At 40.1% G+C, this 26,728-nt stretch overlaps 1 protein-coding gene across 1 annotated transcript in view; it reads left to right on the top strand.

The window, feature by feature from the left end:
• Nucleotides 1-6,784: 6,784 nt before the first annotated feature.
• Nucleotides 6,785-26,728, top strand: part of LOC140203735 (uncharacterized) — a 29,308-nt gene continuing 9,364 nt past the window's right edge. Inside the window, exons 1-8 of the mRNA XM_072269768.1 lie at nucleotides 6,785-6,835; nucleotides 9,028-9,153; nucleotides 9,511-9,646; nucleotides 13,407-14,373; nucleotides 20,071-20,213; nucleotides 21,118-21,257; nucleotides 24,512-24,666; nucleotides 26,089-26,156. Coding sequence (XP_072125869.1) covers nucleotides 6,785-6,835; nucleotides 9,028-9,153; nucleotides 9,511-9,646; nucleotides 13,407-14,373; nucleotides 20,071-20,213; nucleotides 21,118-21,257; nucleotides 24,512-24,666; nucleotides 26,089-26,156 — 1,786 coding nt within the window. The remainder of the gene's footprint in view (nucleotides 6,836-9,027; nucleotides 9,154-9,510; nucleotides 9,647-13,406; nucleotides 14,374-20,070; nucleotides 20,214-21,117; nucleotides 21,258-24,511; nucleotides 24,667-26,088; nucleotides 26,157-26,728) is intronic.

Here is a 26,728-nt window from a genome sequence, read left to right on the forward strand (position 1 = left end):
CCCCCACTCAGTATACTCAACAGCATTGTGTTTGCTGTGGAGACCTTCAGGTTTCTGGGTGTAACAATCTCCCAGGACCTGAAGTGGACAACCAACGTGGACACTCTTATCAAAAAGGCTCAGCAGAGGTTGTATTTCCTGCGTCAACTCAGGAAGTACAACCCGCCTCAGGAGCTGCTGATTCAATTCTATTCAGGAATAATCCAGTCTGTTCTCTGTTCGTCCATCACTGTCTGGTTTGGATCAGCTACCAAACAAGACAAGAATAGACTCTAAAGAACCATCAGGGCTGCGGAAAGGATTATTGGTGTAAAGCTGCCCTCGATCCAGGACTTATATGCATCTAGGGTCAGGAAGCGAGCAAGCAGCCTCATTGTAGACCCATCACACCCTTGGGCATCACCTGTTCCAACTCCTTCTTTCTGGTAGGCACTTTAGATCACTGTATGCCAGGACAAATAGGTACAGGAACAGTTTCTTTCCGTATGCCATCAGTCTTATGAACACTTGAATTTTAGTTTATTATAAACCGTCCACCTGTACATACACTGGTATACCTCATTGTATATACTTCATGATTATTTGCACTATTGTTTTGTCTGCTTTTTGATTCTGTACAGCGAGAGCTCAGGGAAACCGGCATCAAATTCCCTGTATGTGTCCACATACTTGGCGATAATAAAGGATTCTGATTCTGATTAATCTACGTTTCAAAACATTAAACGCCCATCTCTGGTCTCTGATGGCCTCTGTACGTTCCTATGTCAACCAAGGAACACATTTCTTACCAGCTCTCCTAGACACTAAAGGAATGCCTCACACAAACCAGAAATTATACTCTGATAGTCTTCTATGGCACCACCTGGAGACAATTGGTCAAACTATTTATCACACCCAACAGAAAGTTTTTCCCATTTTGCCCTCTTAAAAACACCACTTAGTACCAGAACTCAAATTCTGACAGTGAACCTTGACCCCTACATTACACTGGAATGATTATACCCCATACAATCAGCCATTACATCCCAGCTACCTAGTCCAGCAAGTGGAGCAGAGAGAAGAGTCAAGTCCATACAAAACCCCCCCACCTTGAGCAATATCCACCTTAGTCTCTCTTCCATCATTTAAACTAACTAAACCATATACTTCCAGAAACTCCTGTACTGCTGTTCCATTAGCATTTAAAGTCTCCCTGTCCCACAAACCACTACCTGCATTAAAGTCACCACAAAGAATAATTGTACCAGAATAAATTCCCACCATCCTTCCCAACCTTTTGACGGATAGTTCCCGACCTGGATTATAACAGTTCACAATTTTGATCCCAGCCTGTGCATATAATAATTATGCATTCAGTAGTCTCTGGAGAAGGCAGAGTTCTGTATAATAAATCCTCCTTCACAAAGGTAGTAGCACAGCCTCTCCCCACCCCCACAGCTGTACGTCTACCATATCTCACAACTTCATAATCTGGAATCTTGAACACAAATACACTCAAGGGAACATCAAGTCCTAAAACATATGCTTTAAAATCCTGTCCGTTGGCTAACAGGCTTCTGGCATTCCAATGAAGAACTGTAAGTTGATCAGAAAAGATGGCTGTGTACCCTTTGTACAATTACCCTACACCATGAGTCCATTCCCCCTACTATCATTCTCCAAACCTTTTCTCCGAAATACTTTGTGTAATTCCCAATAATCCCAAATACTTTGATGCTGCATCCACCACTATTCTGAGTCTATCCGATTTCTTTCCCACCTGTACTGTTCCATTAACCACAGCACAAGAACACAAGGCGTTTATTTTTTTAAGAATCAGTGCTTCACAAGATGCCTCACCTCCCACACTCCCAGCCTGTACAACTTCACTCCATGATCTTTCTCCATTCAAATTTCAGTTAGTGTCCGTTTTAACCCGACACCCAACAGATGTGGAGGAATCAAACTTTCTTGCAGCTTTAGGATAAGAAATGGTATTCGCTATCTTCACCTTCTGAATTCCCCGAGCCTTTTGTAAAATAGGGCAACCTAAATAAACTGCACTATGAGCATTGCCACAAGTGGAGCGTCTTACCTCGGCACCAACTTCACAATTCCCATTTTCATGTTCACCTCCACACTTTGTACATCGTAAATCCCCCCTGCAAGAAGCAGCTGTCCTACTAGTTGGCATTTAAAACGCAACGGTAGACAACATTCTGACAAAATGACCAATACAGCCGAAATACACTTTTGACGGTTGCAATTCATCAGAGAAACACAACAAAACAGACAAACTATCACATTTTCCCCTTTTCTCTAAGTCTGTAATCTCTTAGCCAAAATATCCTTGCCCCCTCTCAGGTTGTCCCTAATATCCTCCATAGAGGTACACCTGAAATAACACCGAACCTTCGATTTCCCCCTGTCAATGTACTAACAATTTTACTGTCACCCAGGGAGTTCATTTTCATATCTTCTCCTGTTGTTTTAAATCAGCACCTGTAATCAACACTCTACCTTTGCTAAGACATATTGCTGATTTTACTTTACTAATATCTTTCCGAATAGCCTTCGTCAATCTAACCAGGTGAACATTTTTATCACAATTAGATATAATAATAATAATAAAGTACTTTATTAATCCCAAATGGGAAATTATTTCATTACAGTAGCATCATTTAAATGCATATTTACAACAATAATAAATATAATAATAATATTAACTCATAATAAAGTACAGAATAATAATATTGACCAATGTGCAATACTGGCAATCATAATGTACAAAATAATAAGCAAAGTCTACTGTACTATGATGTGTGTTCTCCTGTAGCATAGAGATGAACTGTTGTAAATGCTTATTGCATTTGGTAGGAAAGATTTTCTGTAACGATCCTTGTGACCTATTCGAAAGGGTGCTCCGCTTTTATTATTCAGTAGGTCATGGAGAGGATGTGCCTGATTGTCCATGATCAATAACAGTTTGTTAGTGACCTCCTCTCCATTACTAACTCAGAAGAGTCCGGGTTGCAGCCAAGGGCAGATCCAGCCTTTTTGATGAGTTTATTTAGTCTTTTTGCATCGCCAGCACTGAAGCCTCTCCCCCAACACAAAGCCACAAAGAAGACTGCACTAGCTACAACAGACTGGTAAAAGATCTCCAACACCCTGCTGCACACAAAGAAGGAGCTCAGCTTCCTTAGAAAATAGTCTGCTTATCCCCTTCTTGTAAGCAGCTTTGGTGTTAGTGTGTTGTCAAGGTGAACACTGAAGTATTTGTACTCCTCCACCACCACAAGTTCTTCTCCCAGAATGTGTACATGACTCAGTATCATGAAGTCGATAGCATCTTCTGACCCAGTCCTAATGCCTTTCACCGGGCAATCCTCCTCATCCAAACCCGTCTTCCCCCGTCTCCCTTTTACTTCTTGCCAGAATCCACACCATACTATCGCTTAACTCCCTATCTAAACCGCACCATAAAAGCCAGGACCAACAGGCACTGGGACAGTTTCTTCCACCAGGCCATCAGACTGATTAACTCATGCTAACACAACTGTATTTCTATCTTATATTGACTATCCTGTTGTACATACTATTTATTATAAATTACTTAAAATTGCACATTGCACATTTAGACAGAGACGTAATGTAAAGATTTTTACTCCACATATATATGAAGGATGTAAGTAATAAAGTCAATTCAATTCAATTCCCACCAGTTTCCCCTCAGCCACAATACAATTGGTGTAAACCACCAGCCCTCTTGCCCCTTCCAACTATGACACTCTTGCATCAACCTGACTTCACCCCAGTCGAAAATCTCAAAGTCAACGTCAAGAGCCCACCTCCCTCCTTAATGATTCTCCTATCAGATTCCCCCTTCTCCATCGCTTTATCACATATCATAATTGATATAGTAAATAAATCAAGGAGCAAGAAATCAACAGATTGGAATGGATATGATATGTATTTAATTAAAAACATCATTGACTGTGTTGTGAAACCACTGGCTCATACTTGTAATCAGTCTTTGATTGCTGGAAAATTTCCCAATAAAATGAAAATAGCCAAGGTCATTCCAATATACAAAGCTGGAGATAAACATGTATTTTCAAATTATAGACCGATTTCTTTGCTCTCACAGTTTTCCAAAATATTGGAAAAAATATTTGCAAGAAGGTTAAATGATTTCATAACAAAACATAAGATACTCTGTGAACACAATACAGTTTCAGAAAAAACAGAACCACTACAATAGCATTAATAGATTTTGTCGAAGAAATATCAAACACTATAGAAAGAAATGAATACACAGTGGGAGTATTCCTTGATCTAAAAAAAAAAGCATTTGACACCATTGACCATAAATTATTATTAACAAAATTAGAAAAATATGGTCTTAGAGGGGTGGCACATGACTGGTTAAGTAGTTATTTGGAAGACAGGTATCAGTATGTACATATAAAAAATTCGAATTCAAAACTTCTGAGGGTAACTTGTGGGGTTCCACAAGGTTCGTGCTTGGTCCATTGCTGTTCATTTTGTATATAAACAGACATTAAAATGTATATTATTATGTCTCTCAGACATTAAAATGTATATTATTTGCTGATGATACAACTATATTTTGTAGTGGGGAACATCTGAAACAACTTTTAGATACAGTGGAGAAAGAACTAAAAATTATAAAGAAATGGTTTGATACTAACAAATTATCACTGAATCTAAGTAAAATTAAATTCATAATACTCTGTATTTGGAAACCGTGTACCAAACTCATATAGTAAACTCAGAATAAGTGATGTTGAAATTGATAAGGTACAGTATCTGAAACAAAATTTTTAGGAGTGGTAATAGATAATAAATTAAGCTGGAAACCACATATAAATTATGTCAAAGCAAAAATGTCAAAATCTATTGCAATACTGTACCTTAAATCATATATTCTTAATTATATTCTTAAATCAGGAATCTTTGTATACATTATACTGTTCACTTATAGTCCCATACATGACTTACTGTGTAGAGGTATAGGGAAATACATACAAAACAAGTACAAACTCAATTTTTCTACTCCAAAAGAAAGCCATACGAATTGTAAATAAGACAAGTCATTATGAGCCAACCAATCCACTATCTATTCAACTAAACACTTTAAAATTCAGCGATTTCATAGATTTTAAAATAATACAAATTATGTATAAAGTAAAAAATGGACAGCTACCACGAAGTATCCAAAGGTTGTTTAAAAATGAGAGAAAGTCAACATGATTGAGAGGAACATATATATTTCAAAAACAAAGGATAAGAACAAATGTAAAAAATCATTGTATTTCAGTCAGAAGGGTGACTCTATGGAACAGTAGTAGTGAGAATTTAAAAACATGCACCACACTAAACAAGTTTAAAAAAATATTTTAAAATAATTGAATGAACAAATATAAAACACATGATTTAAAATGAATGGGAGTAATGTAAATAAATGATACTTGGACTTGGTTTTTGTGTTAAAGGGTTATGAAATTTTTTGTTCTGATGTGATGATTGACGCCAAATACATTGTTGTATAAGTAAGAGGGGTAGGCGTAATAAGCAACATACATAAAAGTTGCCGGTGAACGCAGTAGGCCAGGCAGCATCTCTAGGAAGAGGAACAGTCAACGTTTCGGGCCGAGACCCTTCGTCAGGACTAACTGAAAGAAGAGCTAGTAAGAGATTTAGAAGTGGGAGGGGGAGAGGAGATCCGAAGTGATAGGAGAAGACAGGAGGGGGAGGGATGGAGCCAAGAGCTGGACAGGTGATTGGCAAAAGGGATATGAGAGGATCATGAGGCAGGAGGTCCGGGAAGAAAGACAAGGGGGAGGGGGGGGAACCCAGAGGATTGGCAAGGGGTATAGTGAGGGGGACAGAGGGAGAAAAAGGAGAGAGAGAAAAAGAATGTGTGTATATAAATAAATAACGGATAGGGTACGAGGGGGAGGTGGGGCATTAGCGGAAGTTTGATAAGTCAATGTTCATGTCATCAGGCTACCCAGACGGTGTTGTTCTTCCAACCTGAGTGTGGCTTCATCTTTACAGTAGAGGAGGCCGTGGATAGACATGTCAGAATGGGAATGGGATGTGGAATTAAAATGTGTGGCCACTGGGAGATCCTGCTTTCTCTGGCGGACAGAGCGTAGGTGTTCAGCAAAGCGGTCTCCCAGTCTGCGTCGGGTCTCGCCAATATATAAAAGGCCACATCGGGAGCACCGGACGCAGTATATCACCCCAGTCGACTCACAGGTGAAGTGTTGTCTCACCTGGAAGGACTGTCTGGGGCCCTGAATGGTGGTGAGGGAAGAAGTGTAAGGGCATGTGTAGCACTTGTTCCGCTTACACAGATAAGTGCCAGGAGGGAGATCAGTGGGGAGGGATGGGGGGGACGAATGGACAAGGGAGCACCTCTCAACTTATTATTTCAGTCCATTCCACCGCCCCCCCCAGCTTCTTATTCAGGCTTATAACCCCCTTTTCAATTTTTAATGAAGCGTCTCCGCTGGAAACGTCGACTGTTTATTCTCCTCCATAGACGCTGCCTGATCTGGTGAGTCCCTCCAGCATTTTGCTCGGAATTTGCAGCTTTTGAAGACTCTCGCGCATTGGGGAAGGCCACCCAACTCCAGCGCTCAGGCCGAGACGAAAGCCCGGCTCTACCTGTCAGTCACCGTCGAGGGTGCGGCGCGCATTAGGCGTGAGGAGCCGGAGGCGGGGCCTAGGGCAACGCGGCGGCATTTCGCGTTCGCGGAGGGGCGAGGCTCGCATGGCGCTGGGCAGGTGGTGTCGAGGGAGCGGGCCTTCGAATGAAAATCAGGTTTAATATCACTGGCATATGTCGTGAAATGTGTTGTTTTTGTGACAATAGTACGTTACACTACATGTTACATGCCCAAGGAGATCTGGGTTTTTTGTGAGAATGCTGCAATGGTCTTTTGGAGGGCAGATGATGTGATTTTCCCGCCGTTGTGAGGTCACGTGATGACATGTGCCCCCCCCCGTGACTATATAAGGGTCGACTCAGGTGGCGCAGTGGGTGTAGATTTCCAGGTGGAACGTGTTGTATCTCCGTTTCTGTTGCGTGTTTGTTTTTGTGACGCAGTTTCATTCTTAAAACGGTTGTACGTTCTGTTGAAAGATTCCATATTACTTGGACTGGGAATTTGTGGCTGGAATTGCCAATTTACTCAATTCCGACAGTTTTGAAGGGAGAGTGAAGAATTCGTCGAAGTGAAGGATTGAGAGAAGTCGGCATCGGTTGGCACTTTAATAAAGGATCGACCTTATTGGGTCTTTGTTGAAGAGAAGCTGCATTGAGATAACTCTTGCAGTAGAGCAATGAGTTCATGCAAAGGCTCTCTCTCTCTAGAAGGAATTTAAGGTCATTTGATTTAAACTGTTTATTTTCGGCATCGGGAATCCTGTGGACAGAACTGGCAGTAAAGGTGCGTTGGTGAAGAAACCATTCTCTAGAGAAGTCTCTCCCAATTGAATACGTAAAACTGTTGGACCTTTGAAGTTATCGCTTTAAGAACTGTTCCCGTATTTAACTCTTTAAGAGCCAGAGCCGAGTGGAGTTGGTGAACGGCTGCGTACCTGTTTAACCTCCGATCAAAGTTTTCCTTTTTTTTCCCCTTATCGCTTATACGTGTTTAATAAATGTTCGGTTGTTTTTATAAAACCTGTCTCGATTAATATTCATTGTTGCCGGTTACGTAACATAATAAAATATAAATTACAATAAGTATATTTAAAATGAATAAGTAGTGTAAAAAAGAGGGAAATACTGAGATAGTGATCTGTCTGGGTGAGGAAAGGACAGGAGTGTTGTGTAATGATGCAGCCCTCAGTGCTCTCATGGTAGGCCTACCACCGTCGGCCTTAGCTACTTTAGCTCCTGTAGCGTCCTTGAGCCGGTGCCTGTTCCACTGAAACAACAGGCATTCTGCAGCTGCTGGGAATTCAAGCAACACATCAAAGTTGCTGGTGAACGCAGCAGCCCAGGCAGCATCTCTCGGAAGAGGTACAGTCGACGTTTCAGGCAAATCACCTGTCCAGCTCTTGGCTCCATCTCTCTCCCTCCTGTCTTCTATCATTTTGGATCTCTTCCTCTCTTTCCCCCCCCCCCCTTTCAAACCTCTTACTAGCTCTTCCTTCAGTTAGTCCTGACGAAGGGTCTCGGCCTGAAACGTCGACTGCACCTCTTCCTACACATGCTGCCTGGCCTGCTGCGTTCACCAGCAACTTTGATGTGTGTTGCTTGAATTTCCAGCATCTGCAGAATTCCTGTTGTTAACAGGAATCCACTGTCTATTTTGAAGAGATGTGTGTGAGGGAAGTTCAAATGAAATGATGTTTTCCCATTCTAGGTTAGAAAATCCATATATCACTTTGATTGCATTACTTCCCTTCATTATTCAATGCATATCTATGAGGAGGAAGATGTATATATCTTCATTTTCAAAATATCGGTTATGTTGGTCTAAATCATTTTGGCGTAAGAAAAACTGACTAGATTAGGGAATGGAGTAACAAATGCTAGAGGAATTCAGCGGGTCAGGCAACATCTGTGGAGGGAAATAGTCAGCATTTTGAATAAGACTCTTCATCTAGACTCAAATTTCCGTAACATAGGGAATGGATCTGGGAGAACCATCAGTATTTGCCTTTGCAGAAATCTACCCAACTTCCAAAGAAAAAGGGGAAAACTGAGAATTTGTAATTTGTTCCTCAGCCTCTGCTCTATTTTAAAAGAAAGAGAAAATGCAGAATTTTATAGAGTATTTTGATTGACTGTGATGCAGTGTATTTGATTTAGCAGTTATGGAAGTCTTGTTCTGAAATTTCATTCCATTCTTTGGTGTTCAAGTAACTCTGGACTTTGTAGTATTTGTAGTTCATTATGTTTTATCACTAATAATAATTGTCAAATGTAGTAGTTTATTTTATGTAAATATGTATTTTAAGTTCCTTGAAATGTCAAGTTTTTTAAAAATATTTTTCTTGCAGGAAATTGTACCAATGGAGCATGCAGCTAAACTAGAAAAAATTAAGCGATCTATCTACTACCAAATGATAATAATTGACAATTATCAAAAGGCCGTTGCCACTGGTGTGGTACAGCTGTTGGAATGGGTAGGTTTGTATGTTTTGAGTACCTATAGATTATCAAAGAATCAAACATGTTTAACTCGAGCTTTTATTTGTTTCTTAAATCAAAATTCTGTACATTCCCCATATTGTTTCATATTATAATGATTTTAAGATTTTGAATATTGTTTGTACTTTTGGTATCTGTTTTTAAGTTGAGACTTCTATTATCTTTGGAATTCAGCAATGCTTTAACTTTGAGTTGTAGTTCTAATATATTGATGTGTTTTGGAGTCAATATTAGTCTACTATTTTTGGATGTTTTATTCTATCAAATGTACTGTATAATTGCAAGTTGGTCATAATTAAAACTGATCTTGGGGGAAAAACATTTTTATGTAGGTCAGAGTGAATATTCAGGATATTTCCATAATTGATGAAGATTTTTGTGAAAATTATGAATCTCTCCATGATCAACTAATTCAACTGCACAGGTCAAGCAAGGAATTGTACAAAATGCTGCAAAAAATCAAAGCAGGTAAGTCATTAGTAGGAAATCTCATGGTTAAGACATGTTACTCTAATCTTGTGTGGTTGTCTTTCTTTTGGCCGTCTTTGGTCTTTTTGCTTGTTGGTGTAGAACACTATATGATGCAATTTTCTGGCTTCAAATTGGTAAAGAACGGTGTCATTTATTTTGCACATTGTTACAAATTATACTTCCAAATTCAGAAAGATTTAAAAAGTTAGGGGAAAATTTGTCTTTCATGTTTATCAAGATGAACATAATGGGTCCCATCTTATTTTTGAAGAAGTCCTACCGAAGTGCAAAACCTTGCACTTAGTTGTGTTAAATTCCATCTGCAATTTTTCACCCATTTTCCTGCTGATGAAGATCCCCCTGCAAGCCATGATAGCCTTTCTCACTGTCCACTACACCCCCAATCTTGGTGTCATCTGCAAATTTGCTGATCTAGTTAACCACATGATCATCTAGATCATTGATATAGATGATGAAAAACAAAGGACCCACCACTGATCCCAGTGGCACACCACTAGCCACAGGCCTGCAGTCAGAGAGGCAACCCTCCACTACCATGCTCTAGCTTCTCCTATAAAGCCAATGTCTATTCCAATTTATTACCTCATCCTGAATGCTGAGTGATTGAACCTTGTTGCCCAGCCTTCCATGCAGGACCTTGTCAGAGACCTTCCTAAGTGTCATGTAAACAACATCCACTGCCTTGCCTTCATCCACTTTCCTGGTATCTTCCTCGAAAATCAATAAGATTGGTTAGACTTGACCTATCACATGAAGCCATGCTGACTATCCTTAGTCCATGTCTATCCAAATATTTATATATCCGATCTCTTAGAACACCTTCCAATAACTTCCCCACAACTGGTGGCAGACTCACCAGCCTATAATTTCCTGGTTTCTGTTTAGAGCCTTTTTTAAACAGCAGGGTGACATTGGCTATCCTCCAATCCTTTGGTACCTCTCCTGTTGCTAAGGATGTTTTAAATATTTTTGCTAGGACCCCAGCAATTTCTGCACTTGCCTCCCGTAGGGTCCAAGGGAACACCTTGTCAGGCCCAGGGGATTTATCCACCCTGATTTGTCTCAAGGTAGCAAACACCTCCTCCTCTATAATCTGTGCAGGGTCCATGAAGTTGATGCCACATTGCCTTACTTCCATGTCCTCTGTATCCATCTCCTGAGTAAATACAGATGCAAAGAATTCATTTAAGGTCTCTTCCATCTACTTTGGTTCCACAAGTGTATTACCTTTCTGGTCTTCCAGAGGACCAATTGGCCCTTGCAATCCTTAACATATCTGTAGAATCCCTTGGGATTCTCCTTTACCTTGTCTGCTAGAGCAACTTCACATTTTCTTTTAGCTTTCCTGATTTCTTTCTTAAGTATTCTCTTGCATTTCTTGTACTTCGTAAGCACCTCATTTGCTGCTACTTACCTACACCTGCTGTGCACCTCATTTTTTCCCTTAACTCCGGCCTCAATATCTCCTGAAAGCCAAGGGTCCGTGCACTTGTTATCTTTACCTTTTATTCTGAAAGGCACATACAAGGTTGGTACTCAAAAATTTCATTTTTGAAGGCTTCTCATTTTCAAGTACACCTTTGCCAGAAAGCAGCCTGTCCAAATTCACACTTGCCAGATCATTTCTGATTGAAAATTAGCCTTTCTTTGATTTAGAATCTCTACCAGCGGAGCAGACATACTTTTTTGCATATTTACTTTGAAGGTAATGGCATTGTGGTCACTGGATGCAAAGTGTTTCCCTACACAAACTTCTGTCACTGGCCCTGTCTTTTTCCCTAAAAGCACATCCAGTATCACACACTGTCTCATTGGGACTTCTACGTACTGTTGAAGGAAACTTTCCTGAACACATTTGAGCAACTATATCCCATCTAGTCCTTTTACATTATGGGATTCCCAGTCAATATGTGGAAAGTTATATCACCTACTATAGCAACCTCAAACAAGAGAAAATCTGCAGATGCTGGAAATCCGAGCAACACACACAAAATGCCAGAAGAACTCAGCAGGCCAGGTAGCATCTATGGGGGGGAAAAAAGTACAGTCGACATTTTGGGCCAAAACCATTCCCATTCGGATATGTCACAAGCGGGATCTCCCAGTGGCCACCTATTTTAATTCCACTTCCCAAGCCCATTCTGATATGGCCATCTGTCGTGATGAGGCCATACTTGGGTTGGAGGAACAACACCTTGTATTCCATTTGGGTAGCCTCCAACCCAATAGCATGAACATAGATTTCTCAGCTTCCAGTAATGCCTCCACCACCCCCCCTCACCATTTCCCATGCCCTTGTCCACCTCTCATATTATCTCCTTGATCACCCATCACTTCCCTCTGGGGCTCCTCCCCTCCCCCCTTCTCCTTTCTTCCATGGCCTTCTGTCTCTTTCACCAATGAACTTCCTTGCTCTTTGCTTCATCCCTCCCCCTCCAAGTTTCACCTGGCTTTTCTCTCTCCCCTTCCCCACCTGTCAAATCTACTCCTCAGTTTTTTTTCTTTGGTCCTGCCGAAGGGTTTCAGCCCAAAATGTCAACTGTACTTTTTTTCCATAGATGCTGCCTGGCCTGCTGAGTTCCTCCAGCATTTTGTGTGTGTTACTATAGCAACCTTGTGTTTCTTGGAACAGTCTGCGAACTCTTTACAAATTTATTCCTCTCAATTCCCTAAGACTGTTGAATGGTCTGTAATATAACCCCATTAATGTGATCATACCTTTCTTGTATCTCAGTTCTACCCGTAACTCTTCACTAGTAGAGTTCTCCTAGTCCTGACAGAGCACTGCCATGATATTTTCCCTGACTAGTAACACCACCCTTCCTCCTTTAATCCCTCCCACTCTGTCCCGTCTAAAACAATAGAACCCCGGAATAGAGCTGCCAATCTATCCCTCCTGCAACAAAATCTCACTAATGGCTACAACATCGTATTTCCAGGTGTTGATCCATGCCCTGAACTCATCCACCTTTCCTACGATACTGCTTGCATTGAAATATATGCAGCTCAGGACACTATTTGCATCATGCTTAACCTTTTGATTCCAGTCTTTGTCTGAGGTCTTACCAACATCTACCTCCACAACCTCGTCACTCACTGTTCTGGCACTCTGGTTCCCATCCCCCTGCAACTCTAGTTTAAACCGCAGCATGCTAAGTTGCCGCTGGGATATTAGACCCCTCTAGTTCAGATGCAAACCATCCCTTCTGTACAGATCCCACCTTCCCTGGAAGAGAGTTCAATGATCCAGAAATGTTCTGCTCTCGCTCCTATACCAACCCCTTAGCCACATGTTAAACTGTATCATCTTCCTAGTTTTGGCCTCACTAGCATATGGCACATGTAGCAATCCTGAAATCACAACCCTGTAGGTCCTGCCCTTTAACTTGGCACCTAACTCCCTATGTAGAACCTCATCACTTGTCCTACCCATGTCATTGGAACACAACCTCTGGCTGTTTACCCTCCCATTTATGAATGCTGAGGATTCAATCTGAGATATCCCAGACCCTGGCCCCAGGAGGCAACATACCATCCGGAAATCTCATTCTCGCCCACAGAACATCCTGTCCGCTCCCCTAACAAATCCCCTATCAGGACAAGATATTTTCCTATATCTTAAAATGAAAGGGCATAATAAATTGCTACATTAATAGCTTAAGCTTTGATTTTTTAAAAATTAGATTTTTTTATGTACAGTTATTTGTCTGTTCTTCATATCTCATCTGCTTTACAGGTGTTAAGTTTCAACTAGGAATGGTCAGGAATGGGTCTCAGATGCCAAAGGATGAACTTCTATCTAATAGAGATCTTTCATCTGTTTCTGAAAATTACCTTGACGGTGTTAAATCTATTCGAGCTACAAGTCTCATGAAAATGATGAGCATGTATGCTGGGGAAGGATTCAGCAGCTGTAATACAGAGCATGATCTATCAGGAAGGAACGTTTCCCAGTTAAATGGTCCTTGTGATGTTAGTATCACATCAAAATGTAACCCGTACAAATTACAAGAGGATCTATTAATGAAACTTGGCAGTGATTGCTGCCCTTTTCCCAAAAGTCAGCCATTACAAGCTGATCAGTCTGTAGAAATTTTATCATCAGATGTATACAGTGACACTGGAATTACAAAAGTAGATGATAACTTCACTTCTGAAGACACTAGGTTCAGTCAGGTAGAAGTGTGGAAAGAAGATGCACATAGATTCACTAGCAAATGTGAGTCATCAAATAGAAAGCAAATATATGTGGCTCAGTCAAAAAATGAAGTTTGGGACATCTTTGAATTGACCTCATCAGGCACTAATACAACTGATTTTGCAGAGTCTGATGAGAGAAGGACTTGTCGTGGTCAAGTTTTGGTTTCAATGCTAGATGCCACTTCCTCTCCGAATCTTTTGAGTAAGGCTGATATTTCACAGCAGTTGAATTCATTTGACCAAATGTCAGCCACAAAAAACAAGATATTGTCTCCTCAGCAATTTGTAAGTCCTTACAGAAGTGTGCCACCTCCAAATGATGGTCAGCTTCCATATCCACGTATTGAAAGTCAAAGAGAATTACCAATAGCTAGAAAAATTCACGAGTTCCAATATCTGCGATGGCAGGAGATAGAAATTAGGGTCAGTTATGTAATTGACCCTCATCATTTTTATATACAGCACATTGGTCAGGAGCTACGGGAATTGATGAAAGAATTAAAGTAAGTACAATTTCCTTTTCTGCCTTGTGATCAAACATGAATGTCCATTTCAAGAGGACAAAATTTCAAAAGTATGCAGATAGCACAATAAGTAATTCCTACTATGAAATGTTTACTATTTGATGAGTACAGTTATGTTTTATTTTACTTCATGAGTACATAATTGTGTATATGGCTTGATATCCAAGGGTTTTTGGATAATCAGGGTTTAAAAAAACATATCCAATAATAAGTCAGCCTCATCAAAACTAGCAATGGCAGTAGTACTTGCCTGTTCAAAGCCATCCCTATTATTATGTGCATTTTACTTTGCTGGTTTTTTTCCCAAGGTTGCTTCAGTCACCTCGCTGATCACTGTATCACAAATATAATTGCCAGTATTGCAAGTAGAGGATCATCATCCTGACAGCCAAAATCTTAAAATAAAACTCCTTAACATTGTTACATCAGTATTTAAATTTTTTTCCCCAAGTAAGGGCTCAAGTTTTTTTTCTTGTTATTTTCAGCTCCAATAATATGGATTCTTCTTTGTGAAATATTGTATGTATTCTTACCTCCCTACATACAGATACACATAAAGGCACTCCAGTTCAGACTGACATTCATCTAAAATATAGAGTTAGGATTTTCTAGTGCTGTACAGTGGAGAGTTGAGGTGAAACATTGATGGAAAAACAAAACATTAATATTCTTTTACTTGCAACAACAGAAGCTATTTAGGCCTTGAGATCCATGCTGGCTCCTAGAGAGTATTCCCGTTGATCACACTCTCTCTTCGTAAATGTCTGTAAAACTAAATACCTACTGGGGTCAGCGCGATAGCATAGTGGTTAGCGCAATGCTTTACAGTACAGGCAATCTAGATTCAGTTCCCTCTGCCACCTGTAAGAAGTTTGTAAGTTCTCCCCATGACCACAAGGGTTTCCTCTGGGTGTGCCGGTTTCCTCCCACAGTCCAAAGACGTACCAATTGGTAGGCTAATTGGTCATTGTAAATTGTCCCGTGATTAGGCTAGGATTAAATTGGGGATTTACTGGGTGGCATGGCTCAAAGGGCCAACTCTGTGCTTTATCTCAATCAATCAATCAATCAATAAATAAGACAATGGTGAAGAAAGTAGGGGGCAAAAACCATGCCATACCGAGAAAGTGCAAACGTGAACCAGTGTGTGCAGTCATAATTGAGTCCTCATTTCACACATACTGTCCTTACTGTTATTAATTGTTCCATATTCACATAAGAAACTATATAATAGGCCTGATTTTATTCTTGCAATTCTCACCAGTCAAGAGAGTTGTAAAAGAGCGCCTGAAGGCTTTGTGTGTCAATGCAAGGAGCATTTGTAGTAAGGTGGATGAATTGAAAGTGCAGATTGTTATTAATGATTATGATATAGTTGGGATCACAGAGACATGGCTCCAGGGTGACCAAGGATGGGAGCTCAACGTTCAGGGATATTTAATATTCAGGAGGGATAGATATGAAGGAAGGGGAGGTGGGGTGGCATTGCTGGTTAAAGAAGAGATTAACGCAATAGAAAGGAAAGACATAAGCCGGGAAGATGTGGAATCAACATGGGTAGAGCTGCGTAACACTAGGGGCAGAAGACGCTGGTGGGAGTTGTGTACAAGCCACCTAACAGTAGTAGTGAGGTCGGAGATGGTATTAAACAGGAAATTAGAAATGTGTGCAATAAAGGAACAGCAGTTATAATAGGTGACTTCAATCTACATGTAGATTGGGTGAACCAAATTGGTAAAGGTGCTGAGGAAGAGGATTTCTTGGAATGTATGCGGGATGGTTTTTTGAACCAACATGTCGAGGAACCAACTAGAGAGCAGGCTATTCTGGACTGGGTTTTGAGCAATGAGGAAGGGTTAATTAGCAATCCTGTCGTGAGAGGCCCCTTGGGTAAGAGTGACCATAATATGGTGGAATTCTTCATTAAGATGAAGAGTGACATAGTTAATTCAGAAACAAATGTTCTGAACTTAAAGAAGGGTAACTTTGAAGGTATGAGACGTGAATTAGCTAAGAGACTGGCAAATGACACTTAAAGGATTGACGGTGGATATGCAATGGCAAGCATTTAAAGGTTGCATGGATGAACTACAACAATTGTTCATCCCAGTTTGGCAAAAGAATAAATCAAGGAAGGTAGTGCACCCGTGGCTGACAAGAGAAATTAGGGATAGTATCAATTCCAAAGAAGAAGCATACAAATTAGCCAGAGAAAGTGGCTCACCTGAGGACTGGGAGAAATTCAGAGTTCAGCAGAGGAGGACAAAGGGCTTAATTAGGAAGGGGAAAAAAGATTATGAGAGAAAACTGGCAGGGAACATAAAAACTGACTATAAAAGCTTTTATAGATATGTAAAAAGGAAAAGACTGGTAAAGACAAATGTAGGTCCCCTACAGACAGAAACAGGTGAATTGATTATGGGGAGCAAGGACATGGCAGACCAATTGAATAATTACTTTGGTTCTGTCTTCACTAAGGAGGACATAAATAATCTTCCAGAAATAGTAGGGCACAGAGGGTCCAGTGAGATGGAGGAACTGAGCGAAATACATGTTAGTAGGGAAGTGGTGTTAGGTAAATTGAAGGGATTGAAGGCAGATAAATCCCCAGGGCCAGATGATCTGCATCCTAGAATGCTTAAGGAAGTAGCCCAAGAAATAGTGGATGCATTAGTGATAATTTTTCAAAACTCGTTAGATTCTGGACTAGTTCCTGAGGATTGGAGGGTGGCTAATGTAACCTCACTTTTTAAAAAAGGAGGGAGAGAGAAACCGGGGAATTATAGACCAGTTAGCCTAACGTCGGTGGTGAGGAAACTGCTGGAGTCAGTTATCAAGGATGTGATAACAGCACATTTGGAAAGCAGTGAAATGATCGGACAAAGTCAGCATGGATTTGTGAAAGGAAAATCATGTCTGACGAATCTCATAGAATTTTTTGAGGATGTAACTAGGGGAGAACCAGTGGATGTGGTATATTTGGATTTTCAGAAGGCTTTTGACAAGGTCCCACACAGATTAGTGTGCAAACTTAAAGCACACGGTATTGGGGGTAAGGTATTGATGTGGATGATGAATTGGTTAGCAGACAGGAAGCAAAGAGTGGGAATAAACGGGACCTTTTCAGAATGGCAGGCAGTGACTAGTGGGGTACTGCAAGGCTCTGTGCTGGGACCCCAGTTGTTTACAATATATATTAATGACTTGGATGAGGGAATTAAATGCAGCATCTCCAAGTTTGCGGATGACACAAAGCTGGGCGGCAGTGTTAGCTGTGAGGAGGATGCTAAGAGGATGCAGAGTGACTTGGATAGGTTGGGTGAGTGGGCAAATTCATGGCAGATGCAATTTAATGTGGATAAATGTGAAGTTATCCACTTTGGTGGCAAAAATAGGAAAACAGATTATTATCTGAATGGTGGCCGATTAGGAAAAGGGTAGGTGCAACGAGACCTGGGTGTCATTATACACCAGTCATTGAAAGTGAGCATGCAGGTACAGCAGGCGGTGAAAAAGGCGAATGGTATGCTGGCATTTATAGCGAGAGGATTCGAGTACAGGAGCAGGGAGGTACTACTGCAGTTGTACAAGGCCTTGGTGAGACCACACCTGGAGTATTGTGTGCAGTTTTGGTCCCCTAATCTGAGGAAAGACATCCTTGCCGTAGAGGGAGTGCAAAGAAGGTTCACCAGATTGATTCCTGGGATGGCAGGACTTTCATATGAAGAAAGACTGGATGAACTGGGCTTCTACTCATTGGAATTTAGAAGATTGAGGGGGGATCTGATTGAAACGTATAAAATCCTAAAGGAATTGGACAGGCTAGATGCAGGAAGATTGTTCCCGATGTTGGGGAAGTCCAGAACAAGGGGTCACAGTTTGAGGATAAAGGGGATGCCTTTTAGGACCGAGATTAGGAAAAACTTCTTCACACACAGAGTGGTGAATCTGTGGAATTCTCTGCCGCAGGAAACAGTTGAGGCCAGTTCATTGGCTGTATTTAAGAGGGAGTTAGATATGGCCCTTGTGGCTATGGGGATCGGGGGGTATGGAGGGAAGGCTGGGGTGGGGTTCTGAGTTGGATGATCAGCCATGATCATAATAAATGGCGGTGCAGGCTCGAAGGGCCGAATGGCCTACTCCTGCACCTATTTTCTATGTTTCTAATATGTTTAAAAAATATATCACTCCCTACTTTGTACATAGTTTTCTTATTTTGATTCTTTCTCTCTAAGTGTATACCTCAGATAAATATGTAGAGATTTCTGACAAATATGACTATGATATATATGTACAGTATCTGAAATACATCTTATGGAAAGTTTTATAGACAATAGGAGTAGGCCATTCGGCCCTTCAAGCCAGCCCCACCATTCACTGTGATCATGGCTGATCATCCATAATCAGTACCCTGTTCCTGCCTTCTCCCCATATCCCTTGACTCCACTATCTTTAAGAGCTCTATCTAACTCTTTCTTGAAAGAATCCAGAGAATTGGCCTCCACTACCTTCTGAGGGAGAGCATTCCACAGATCCACAACCCTCTGTGTGGAAAAAGTTTTTCCTCAACTCCATTCTAAATGGTCTACCCCTTATTCTTAAACTGTGGCCTCTGGTTCTGGACTCCCCCCAACATTGGGAACATGTTTCCTGCCTCTAGCATGTCCAATCCCTTAATAATCTTATATGTTTCAATCAGATCCCCTCTCATCCTTCTAAATTCCAGTGTATACAAGCCCAGTTGCTCCAATCTTTCAACATATGACATTCCCGCCATCCCTGGAATTAACCCAGTGAACCTATGCTGCGCTCCCTCCATATCAAGAATGTCCTTCCTCAAATTTGGAGACCAAAACTGCACAATACTCCAGGTGGGATCTCACCAGGGCCTTGTACAACTGCAGAAGGACCTCTTTGCTCCTATACTCAACTCCCCTTGGTATGAAGGCCAACGTGCCATTAGCTTTCTTCGCAAGTTTTGTTTGATGAACTTCAATAAAAAAAAAGCACAAAAAACACTGCTGACGTAAGTATCATAATTACTCTCTCTGTTAGTAATATTCCTAGTGTGCTTTTTTTTCGGTAATATTGTGAAATTGTAATCTGACATGGTTAGAGAATAAACATCATTTATGCAGATACTGAAATTTTGTAATGGTACTCACAATAATTAATGTACAACCAATAGGTTAACATGGACATGGTAACCCAGACGCTATCATTCTTTGGCTATCCGTAGTTCCTTATTTCTGGTTTTGTTTTTCTCAGTCTGCTTCTATTTATGTTCTTTCTTTCCTGAGTTAAGAGATAGATGGAATGGTATGTTTAAAACAAGAGGCATCAAAGGCTGCAGGTAACATTTGGATGGAGTTTCCAAGCAAAATATATTTCCCTGTGCAAGTCTCCCCAACTCTCTAATCAGTTGCACTTTTCTTCACATTCCCTCTGCTTTCTCATAATCTATCTGTTCTGTACTTTTGTTTCCCTCCAATAGTTATCTTGTCCTTCCCCCTTACTTCACTATCGCTGATCTTATACTAAGGTTCCCCTCCATGCTCTCATCTGCTTTTCCATGAAATTATGACAATACCTGAGTAGATTTAGATTATCCCGGTTGCACATAATCCGAAGTATCTGATGAGTGAGAATTAACTTTGTGTTACCTTGTTTTTACAGCTTTGAATGTTCTAGGAGTTCTGCTACAATGGACTGTGTCCCTTTAATAAGTTCCTATGTATGTGCCTGGCTCCCCAATAACCAACAGTGGTACAGAGCTTGTGTTATCAGGATTGAGAGATCTGGAGCAACAATCACAAATGGTATGGCAGTCTATTTGGGGCTACCCGGAAAGTACATGATACAGAATGTGAAGTGAATAAGACTTGAAGCAAAACATGTAAATGTATACTTTCACATAGATTTTTAAATTCCAGAAGTATTTTTCAAAACATACTAAGACCAGGGACCATTTTTCACGAAGGAGTTCTAGGCATAGACGGCCCATTGGCAGTCAATTATGCAATAAGGTTATGGATGATCATTTACCTCAGTCAGTTTTAATATTATTAGCATATGTTGTGAACCGCAATGCAACTAACCCCATTTGCTTTAATTCCTTGAATTATATAAAAATATATCAATCTCTGTCACAGGTACATTTGGTGACTGAGCCTTCCAGTCCTATTGTGTAGAGAATTCCAAAGATTGACTGTTCTTTAGATGAAATTTCCACACTGCTAATTAGTCAAATCAACACTCAATACTTTAATTTCCCTTTTCATTTGTTCTGAGGACAGCAGTCCATGAATTTCAGTGAGATTCTTTGTGACAGTTTTAAATACAGTAATAAATCTGAGCATTTTTGTTGCTTGAAACATCAGAACATTTTTAGTACCTTTTTGAAAGGTTTGTATCCATTCACAGAATAAACTGTTAATGTATGTTGAGGCCTTTGTAAATAGTTGCTTTTTCTAGTACAGAATACTCAAGTGAAAAATCGGACTGTTTTATGTTTACATTTGTGTTCAAGAAGCTCTAAGACATTAATGCATAATATTAGTGGTCTAATGAGATAAATGCCCTAAATGACAGCAGTTAGTTAGTTTCAATGATTTGCCAGAGTAAAACTACTTTCCCCTTCCAGTGAATACTCTGAATTCAATAGTTGGAACACAAAATTGCATGAAGGAGTCAAATTGTTAACTTTGATTATTTTTTTTTCAGATAAGCATCAGAACATTTCAGTGAAAGTACTTTGTGTAGATTATGGATTATCTGCTTCTCTCTCAATTAGCCATTTAAAAGTTTTACCTGCAACATTCTATGCCCTTCCTCAGCAAGCATTATGTGTGTCATTAGCAAATGTAAGTCTGCAAATTCTTCTAGGTAATTCATTATGTTTCAATTATTTGATGTATTAGTTTCAATAATCCAGTGATCCAGATGCCTGGAATGATTATTTATGTATACAGTTGAATCCCTCCATAAAGGGAAGAATTTAAATGTGGTTAATTAAATAGTCTAGTATGTCCACATCATTAAAAGCAAAACTCATCCAACATTGGTTTTACTTTTCATTATGTCAAAACAAATAAACAAAATTCAGGGAAGAATTATTTTCATGTACTTTGTTATAATTATGGGCATTATTCCAAAGATTTGGAATAATGCCAATTTTATAAGCACATTTTAGGAAAATTTATTTTGAAGGTTCAGTCATATAGTTAGCAAGAACACTTACCGTGCCATCACACGCCAGTACTTTAGCAAGTCTGATCACTTTCTGCTCATGACGTATGGGTAGAGACCGAGGACCGCAAAGGTATGGTCAAGAGGAATGTTTTGAATTGATACACTGAACAACATTTTCATCTTCAAGCCTGAATGAAAGTCCCACAGTTGTTGTAAACTTCCAAAAAAAAAAAAAAAAAAAACCTGTGTGTGGGCGAGTGTGTGTGCTTTGGAGAACACACTGGACATACCCAACCCAGAAGCCATGGATAAGTCAGGAAATGCATGGTCTGCTGAAGGCTAGATCTATGGCATTCAAAACCTGTGACCAGAACGCTACAAAAAGTCCATGTACGACTTACAGAGCCTATTTTAAGAGTGATAAAGCAATTTTGATTGAAGTTACAGACTGAATCGAATACACTGCAGGGTTTGCAGGCTAATACTTTCTACTAGGCGAAACCTAACATAAATATCGATGATGTTTCACTCCCAGATGAGCTCAATACCTACTACGCGTGCTCTGAAAAGTAGAATAAAATTACACTTGTGCATATCCCTGCAGTATCTGGCAACTCTGTGATCTGTCTCAGAGGCTGATGTCAGAACATCTTTTAAGAGGGTGAACCCTTGTAAGACATCATGCCCCAATGGTGTGCCTGGTAGGGCACTGAAAACTTGTGCAGGTGTATTCAAGGACATCTTCAATCTCTCATTGCTGCAGTTGGAGGTTTACATCTGTTTCAATAGGGCATCTATTATACCAGTGCCCAAGAAGAATAGAATGAGCTGTCTCAATGACTAATATCCATGTGGCCTCCTATCTATTGTGAAGTGCTTTGAGAGGTTGATTGTAGCTAGAATTAATTCCTGCCTAAGCAAGAATGTGAACCTACTGCAATTCCTATGTAAGGCTGCTGTTTATTGATTGCTGCTCAGCATTCAGTGCTGTCATGGCCTCAGTACCAATCAACAGGCTTCAAAACCTGGCCCTCTGCACCTCCCTTTGCAACTGGATCCTTGACTTCCTCATCAGGAGATCACAGTCAGTGCTGATTGGAAATAACATCTCCTCCTCACTGACAAACAACACTGGTGCACTTCAAGGATGCATGCTTAGCCCACTGCTGGATTCTCTACACTCATAACCATGTGGCAAGGCATAGTTTAAACGCCATCTATAAATTTGCTAATGACATAACTGTCGTCAGAATCTCGTGACAAGGCACACATGCGAGATGGATCAGCTGGTTGAATGATGTCACAGCAGTGTCAACTCAATGTCAGTAAGACCAAGGAACTGAATATGGGCTTCAGGAAAGGGAAGTAGAGGAAACCTATTCCTGTCTTCATTGACAGATCAGGAGTGGAAAGAGTGAACAGTTTTAAGTTCCTGCATTTCAACATCTCTGAAGATTTATCCTGGGTCTGGCAATTGCAAAGATGGTGGCTATATTTCATTAGGAAGGTTAGGAGATTCGCTATGTCACCAAAGACTTCCAAATTCCTACGGATGTGCTGTGGAGTGCATTCTAACTAGTTCCATTGCTTCCTGGTATGGAGGGGCCACTGCATAGGATCAGGGAAAAAGCTGTAAAGGGTTACAAACTCAGCCAACTCCATCATGGATACTATCCTCCCCCGCCATTGTCAAAAGGTGATAGATATCTCAAGAAGGCAGCATCCATTATTAAGGACCCCCATCATCTAGGATCCGGTTCAACACAAGTTCAAATTTAATTTGAAACTTGACATATTCTATTCTCATTACTACCATCAGAGAGGAGGTACAAGAACGTTTTTGGAACAGCTTCTTTTCATGCACCATCATATTTCTGAAGGGATAATGAACCAGCCCATGAATATTATCTCACTACTTTTGCTCTCTTTTCATACTACTAAATTTGATTTTGTATAGATATTTATTGTAGCTTACAATATTTTTATGTATTGCACTGTAACACTGCCCCCAACAAATTTCACAACATGTCAGTGACATTAAACCTGATTCTGAGATTCTAATGCCGCACACTTCTTTCTTAGCATATTGGCAGTGGTAGATGTAAGCTTATGTCTGGCTTTTTTCAAATCACTTTGACTCAGTTGAGATAGATCTGCAGATAATAGTGAAATACACATGTCCCAGAAATGGTAGTGTTCAGTCTCTAAATGCTATTCAAATGTTGCCTTTTTCAGCAATAGTCATTGTGGAAATGTATCTGTAACCCTGAAGTCTTTATAAATTTGTAACTTTTAGAAAATGTAATGTGACAAAATGGAACTTGTGTGGTCCCACAGTGCTTTGTTGGTTTGTTGATGTGTTTTGATGGGAGGGTTGCAAGAGGGGATATGAATTATAGTAGGGTATGTGTTTTATGGCAGGGAATGTTTTGATATTGCATGATTGAAAGCAGAGAAGAACAGGACTCACCTGTTTGGGGGGGGTAGGGGGAGAAACCTTAAGGACAGATGGGCTCATGAAAGACAAATGTGACTGATTCAAGACCCATGCAGATAAGAAAGGAGTGCAATTAAGGGATGAATTACTGGATTGTACAAGCATATAAAAATTATCTGTTTTGAACTGTAAAATTGGGGCTACCTATCAAAGACTTAACATCTGGAGGTAGACTTTCACTTGCAAGCAATAAACGCGCTAATAATTTGATCCACTCTAAGTTTGTTGTCTGTTACTGTATACTCAGAAGACCTAGCCGAATGTTATCTTTTTAACTGAAATAACAAGATGGCTGGATTGATTTGCTCACATTGATCTAGAAAATTTTGGTGAGCATCTGATATTTTCCTGAGGGGGTGGGGTACAAAGTGGTTGGCAAGACTGCTTAACTAAAACTACAGTAACATACTAGTAGATTATTTTCTGCAGATTGCTCCAGCACATGATTATACCTGGTCCCAATCAGAGATCAGTTATTTCAAGAAGCTTGTGAAAAACAAAACCTTCTTTGCAAGACTTTACCAGAGATGCAACATCATGACAGTGGTGCTCTTCAGTGAAAGGGGGAATATTGGGATCATGAGGTAGGTACATTGGCAGAGCCTCCCTGTACCTTTAAACTACAATTATGGTTTTTAAATTTTTGTTTAATATATAGAGGATAATAATATTATTATTGTACCATTTTGGTCTATGCATTACTAACCTATATAACATCAATTGTTGCAGCTGATAAAACCTTTGGTTGGGCTGCATTTGGATTATTGTTTACAGTTCTGACTGTCCTATTACAGGACAGATGTGTAAACTTGAAGGTATGAGAGCAGATAGTGGAAACTGACATGATAGTAGTATTTAAGAGGCATTTAGACTGGCACATGAACGGGCTGCGAATGTGGGGATAGTAACCGTGTGCAGGCAGATGGGATTAATTTAATTTGGCGCTATGTTTGATACAGATATTGTGGGCCAAAGGGTCTGCTCCATGCTGTATTTACGTTGTTTTTGTGAGATCATTTCGGTGTCCTCTGTACACTGGAGAGCAGTTGCACCTTATTCACTCAGTAATCAGGTGTTTACTATACCTAGTAAATTGGCCACTGTGTATATTTGTGTTCTTCTTTTGCTGTAGCCCATCCACTTCAAGGTTGGCTGTGGTGTGCATTTGGAGATGCTCTTCCTGTCAACTTGAACCAGTCTGGTGACTCTCTTCTGACCTCACTCATTAACAAGGTGTTTTTTGCCCACAAACTGCCACTCACTGGATGTCTTTTGCTTTGCACACCATTCTCTGTAAACTCACAACATTATCCTTGTGTGTGAAAATCCCAGGAGATCAGTAATTATTGAAATACTCAATCTACCCCGTGTGGCACCAACCATGATTCCACAGTCAAAGTCAGTTGAATCACATCTCTTGCCCATTCTGATGTTTGGTCTGAACAATAACTGAACCCCCTGACCCACATCTGCATGCTTTTGTGCATTAAGTTACTGCCATATGATTGGCCAATTAGAAATTTGTATTCATGAGCAAGTGTACCTAATAAAGTGGCCACTGTGTGTATGTATTCATGAATAATGCCCTACTAATCAGTTATTTTGATATGGTAATTGACAAATATAGAAATAGTTTTAAAGTTCCAACATTGCATTGAAGTTATTAAGTTAATGTTTCTGGTAACACTAAATAGTATTGAGCACATGCTTTAGTAAGTCCCTGACTTGCCATAAGGAATACGCAAGTGATATGACATAAATATAATGTACTTTAATTGCTGGCATGAATCAATAGTGAAAGCAGTGATTTATTTTTAATGTTGGTTATGTGAATGAATTACCAAAATCCATGGAATGGTTTCCATTTTTTAGTGCTGCTTAATTGAGTCTAGTTTAAATCAGTTTAGCTGCTTCCAACTTAAGTTCATTTTCTCTTAAACTTAATTTCTTTGTTGTACTAGATGGTATTATTTTTTCTCTCTCTCTCTCTCTCTCTCTCTCTTTAGAAGAGGATTTAGTCTTTCCCAAAAGATGGCAGCAGCTAGCTGTGCAAGATACTTGGAAAGTAATTGGAGTAAGTGTTACAGCCAGTAGGATAATGGGTGTCAAATTTATTTTACAAAATAATTCAAAAGAAGAAATGCCTGAAAGTAATTTCTATCTTCCACAGTTCTCACTTTTTCCAGTACACAGCATTGAGCATTTATTTTAGAGTCATAGAACACTACAGCATGAAAGCATGCCCTTTGGCCCACCTAGTCTGTGCTGAACCAGTAATCTGTCTAGTCCAATTAACCTGCACACATTCCATAGTCCTTCATACTCGAAAATTTCTATCCATGTATTTATGCAATTCCTCTTAAATATTGAAATCGACCCCCACATCCACCACTTGCACTGGCAGCTCATTCCACACACTCACAACCCTCTCAGTGAATTTCTCCCTGGTGTTCCTCTTAAACATTTCACCTTTCACCCTAAACCCATGACCACTAGTTGTCATCTCATGCAACCTCGGGGGGAAAAATATACTTGCATTTACCTTATCTATACCCCACATTATTTTGTATACTTCTCAAACCTCCCCTCAATCTTCTACATTCAAGGGAATGAAGTCCTCACGTACCCAACCTTTCCCTATAACTC

The sequence above is a fragment of the Mobula birostris genome, chromosome 10 (assembly GCF_030028105.1).
Source record: "Mobula birostris isolate sMobBir1 chromosome 10, sMobBir1.hap1, whole genome shotgun sequence".
Classification (NCBI taxonomy): Eukaryota; Metazoa; Chordata; class Chondrichthyes; order Myliobatiformes; family Myliobatidae; genus Mobula; species Mobula birostris.